Source organism: Phoenix dactylifera, chromosome 11, assembly GCF_009389715.1.
Source record: "Phoenix dactylifera cultivar Barhee BC4 chromosome 11, palm_55x_up_171113_PBpolish2nd_filt_p, whole genome shotgun sequence".
Lineage (NCBI taxonomy): Eukaryota > Viridiplantae > Streptophyta > Magnoliopsida > Arecales > Arecaceae > Phoenix > Phoenix dactylifera.
In genome coordinates this window covers 5,493,286-5,497,246 of record NC_052402.1, presented here as the reverse complement: position 1 = coordinate 5,497,246, position 3,961 = coordinate 5,493,286, and the positions used below count along the sequence as shown (strand labels likewise).

The window sequence follows — 3,961 nt, the reverse complement described above, 5'->3', positions numbered from 1 at the left end:
CAGACCGCCGCCCAGCCGTGAGAACGAACAGTCATTTCCTCTCCTCGACCGAAGATTGCCCCCGGGTCCAATTTCCAGCAACAGAACTCAACAAAGAATGTGATGAGGAGGAGACTTCACCCTGGATAAGAACATCAACTAATTAATTATGCCATGTTAAAAGCTCGCTTAGAACAGCTCATACATATTTGTTGAATAATTATATAGTCGATATAAAATAAAAGGAGGAGATATACTATTGATTAATTAAGAAGCATAGGTTATAAGCATGGCTATTTTGTTTTTAACCACCAAAAAGATTTTTTTTTTTCCCGATAGAGATAGGTAAGGATTAAGGCGCGTTGAAGTTTGTTGAAATTATGAATTATGTTAAAGAAAGATCTAGTCATATATAGCTCATGCCCAACTCCAATGGCTTCCCACCACCACTGGATCCTCGAAGACCGTTTACAGGTCTTATAATGTAATGAACATGGCCAAATTTAATAGTCATGAAATAATTATTTTTTTTTTAAAGAGATTATGTTAGGGCCTGTTTAGTTTTAAATTTTAATTGAGCTCTGGCTCGAACTCAGAGACGGAAGTGCTTGAGATAGAGCCAGCCACTTAAGCCAAACATTTGGAATTATAAATGAGCTACTGCATGGAGGGCCACGCATGTCGCCACCTTTCCTGCCAAACATTTGGACTATTCCGAAGGATTGAAAAGGAGATTTACCAAAAAAAAAGGATTGAAAAGGAGATTTACCAAAAAAAAAAAGGATTGAAAAGGAGATGCGTGGACCACAACGGCCGCTTCTGGCATCTCATGGGAGATTAAAATAAAGACCGGAGAGGGGAGAGATAGGGGGAGCAATGGAGGTGGCAGGAGAGAAAGGGAGGGTGTGTGTGACTGGTGCCGGAGGATACGTGGGCTCATGGCTGGTGAAGCTCCTCCTCTCCAATGGTTACAAGGTCCATGGAACAGTCAGAGATTTAAGTAATGCTCTTCCCTCTACTACTACTACTGTTGCTGTTGCTGCGCTGCTCTTTCTTTGTTTGAACTGTAGTGCTCTACGATTTTTTTTTTTTTCGTCTGCACGCGTAAAAAATAAATCATTTTTTTGTGTGCACTGTACGAGTACGCGGTGTTTTGTGAGTTTGGTTTTGCATGTTAGAACTTGGATTTCTGTAAGGTTTCAGTATTTGGAGACTTCAAATATCAAAAGAACATCAAGAAAGGCATGATGATCCGAAAAGTCCAAGTTCTTTTTCAAGATAGGAGGACCGTGAATCACCTTTTGTTTTCCTGTCTATTCTTCAATTTTATTTCGGATCATGTCAGAAGATTTCTCCCTTGTCTTCTCTTTCGTTTCTCTTCTGCCTTCTGGTTTCCTGTACGCGCTTTCGGCTCCTAAATGAAAGTGGTCTTCTTTTTCCAAGAATATAAGAGCAGAGCAGAAAAATACTTTCAGTTTGTCAGCATCCAAGTGCTGGTGCGAAGATACAAGGCTAAGTGGTGATCTTGTTCGAGTTGCCAGTAGATGAAGAAGCAGATCAGAAGGGACTGATGATATCTTGCCCACGTTGATTTCTGAAGAATGCTTGGAAAATTGCAAGACTCATTGGAGATAACAAATAAAATCATTACAGTGAAAAAGGATTCTGTCTTTTAATCATACTAAACGGAGAATATTGATTTAGAGCATCTCACAAAGCAATACCAAACAATGCATTTTTCCTAATTCAACTCTCTCCATTCCCCAAGGTAGAATAAATTTTCTGAACATTTGTTCCAGGCGATGAAAAGAACGCTCACTTGAGGAAATTTGAGAAGGCCTCTGAAAACCTTCAACTCTTCAAAGCGGACGTGCTTCACTACGACACTTTAAAAGCAGCCTTTGCAGGATGTGAAGGAGTCTTCCATGTGGCTAGTCCTGTCCCTGCAACCAAAGTCCTTGATCCAGAGGCAAGTCTTTCATATGCTTAGATATGTAAGAGATCAAATTTTGAAATTGTCGATGCTGATATTCATGTACAGTATTAGGAAATACCGAGTCAGTTGTTTCATATAGGGATACAATGGAGGGAAGGACATACAGAGTTTTGATTGGCTAAGAATTGTATACACCTTTTGTTCCTTGGGAAACTTGACATCTGGTCTTTTTCTTTGAATCTTTTTTTATCTCCATATATCACCTTGCAGTTAGAGTTGATCACTCCCGCTGTTAACGGCACTCTAAATGTACTTCAAGCATGTTTGGAGATGAAAATCAAACGGGTGATTGTGGTGTCATCAATTGCTGCCGTTTTACTGAATCCACATTGGCCACTTGATAAGCTCAAGGATGAGAAGTGTTGGTCGTCCAAAGAATTTTGCAGGAAGATTGAGGTGACTATTTTGATCATTAGAGCTTTTGTTTCTATATCTTTTCTCGTGAAATGAAACAAAGTATTTTATTTTTTTTTTCTTTAATAGAATAAGGTACACAATTGAATACTTTGACTTTAACTTGAATGGAAGATACTGAACTAACTGTTGAGGGAAAAATGGATCGTTCAAAACACATGGTCAAATCGCCGACACTTGATGACGAACGTGACAACATCAAGCATATTCTCAGCAGTCACGACCTCCGAGCGCCCGACCTCAAAGCGCCCGACCTCAGAGCGTCCGACCTTAAAGCGCCCGACCTCAGAGCGCCCGACTTCAGAGCACTCGGTCTCGGCATCGACAACCACAGAGCTCACGACCTCGATCTCGGCATGACCTTGGCAGGCATGGTCTCGGTAGAGTTAAGCCCGATCGACCTCAAGGCCAAGAAAGATCCAGTTAAAGAAAGAAGTAGACCTCCCTACTACACCGAAAATCAAATACTCGATATCCGGGATCAAATCCCACGATCTACGCCTCAATGGCTGTCAACATTTGAATGCACACGATCTCAACGAATCGCCAGCTAACCTGAAATCTTGGACCGTTTACGGTAATTCATTGATTCACACAATCACACCCAATCACAGATAACCGCTACACCCCCTCCTATAAAAAGGGGGGAGAGCTCTAGGCAGGAGACTCTCTTCTTCCCCACGGGCCAAAAAATACATCTATACTTTACTTCTCTCCATTACTTTTCTCCATTAAAAGCTCCTCTCTGACTTAAGCATCGGAGGGCCTATATCGGAACCCCCGGCCACAGGCTTCTTGTAGGTCTGCCGGAGACAGCCATCCGCCACCGCACCACCAGCCGGAGCTCCTGCTCTTCGGTCCGCGGTCACCCCCGGGTCTAATTTCCAACAACAGTTGGCGCTAGAGGAAGGGCCCGAGTCGTGACCATAAGATTGAGGAGCAGAGGAGCCTCTAATGTCTCTCAACATCCCGTGCCAAGTCCTGGCTACTCAATCCAGAACTTGCCACCAAGGTCTCTGGCAGATCAAGTTCCTCAAATCCAGCCTGAGTAATTTAACACACTGGTGCAGCAAGTCCAGGCACTAGTAGCAGCAGTTCAAGGCCTGCAGTGCGTGGAGGCCCCCCTATGCCGCCTCCACAGGTTCATGTCCGATCGGCGCTCCTTCCAGACGGACCTGTGTCCCAAGGCCGAGATCCCTATGACTCTTCAAGGGTCAACAATGGAGAACGACGCTGTCACCAAGGTTCAACCCGGGCGTCTCCCCGGGAAGAGCCACTAAGGAAGAACCAGGATAAAAGATCATAGCCTTTGGAAGCCGAATCGACCTTGGGTCAGTCAGTACCAGAACAAACCACTGTGGTGATCTCCCAAGGCGGAGAACTCGACAAGAAGGTCGAAGAGCTCGCGCGGCGAATCGAGGCGCTTCGGGATCAAAGAATCGGGCGTGAGGGCGACCCCGATTTTACTACCAAGTCGCCTTTCTCCCGTCTAATTGAGGACGAGCCGGTCCCACCAAGATTCAAGATGCCGCAGATAGAACCCTACAATGGGACCACCGATCCTTTGGATCA

General features: G+C 44.3%; 1 protein-coding gene across 1 annotated transcript; it reads left to right on the top strand.

Annotated features, from left to right (window-relative positions):
* The first annotated feature begins 792 nt into the window (after nt 1-792).
* Nucleotides 793-2,479, top strand: LOC103713864 (cinnamoyl-CoA reductase 1-like). The gene is made up of 3 exons (XM_039131375.1): nt 793-979; nt 1,779-1,948; nt 2,186-2,479. The coding sequence occupies exons 1-3, from the start codon at nt 856-858 to the stop codon at nt 2,423-2,425; spliced, it is 534 nt and encodes a 177-aa protein (XP_038987303.1). The 5' UTR covers nt 793-855; the 3' UTR covers nt 2,426-2,479.
* The last annotated feature ends 1,482 nt before the right edge of the window (nt 2,480-3,961 follow it).

What these genes read in the sequence shown, in the direction of transcription:
- LOC103713864 (XM_039131375.1), top strand. Translation starts at nt 856, where the DNA reads ATGGAGGTGGCAGGAGAGAAAGGGAGGGTGTGTGTGACTGGTGCCGGA. An exon ending in TGGAACAGTCAGAGATTTAA is followed by an intron (nt 980 to 1,778) that starts GTAATGCTCTTC and finishes CATTTGTTCCAG; the next exon opens with GCGATGAAAAGAACGCTCAC. An exon ending in CCAAAGTCCTTGATCCAGAG is followed by an intron (nt 1,949 to 2,185) that starts GCAAGTCTTTCA and finishes ATCACCTTGCAG; the next exon opens with TTAGAGTTGATCACTCCCGC.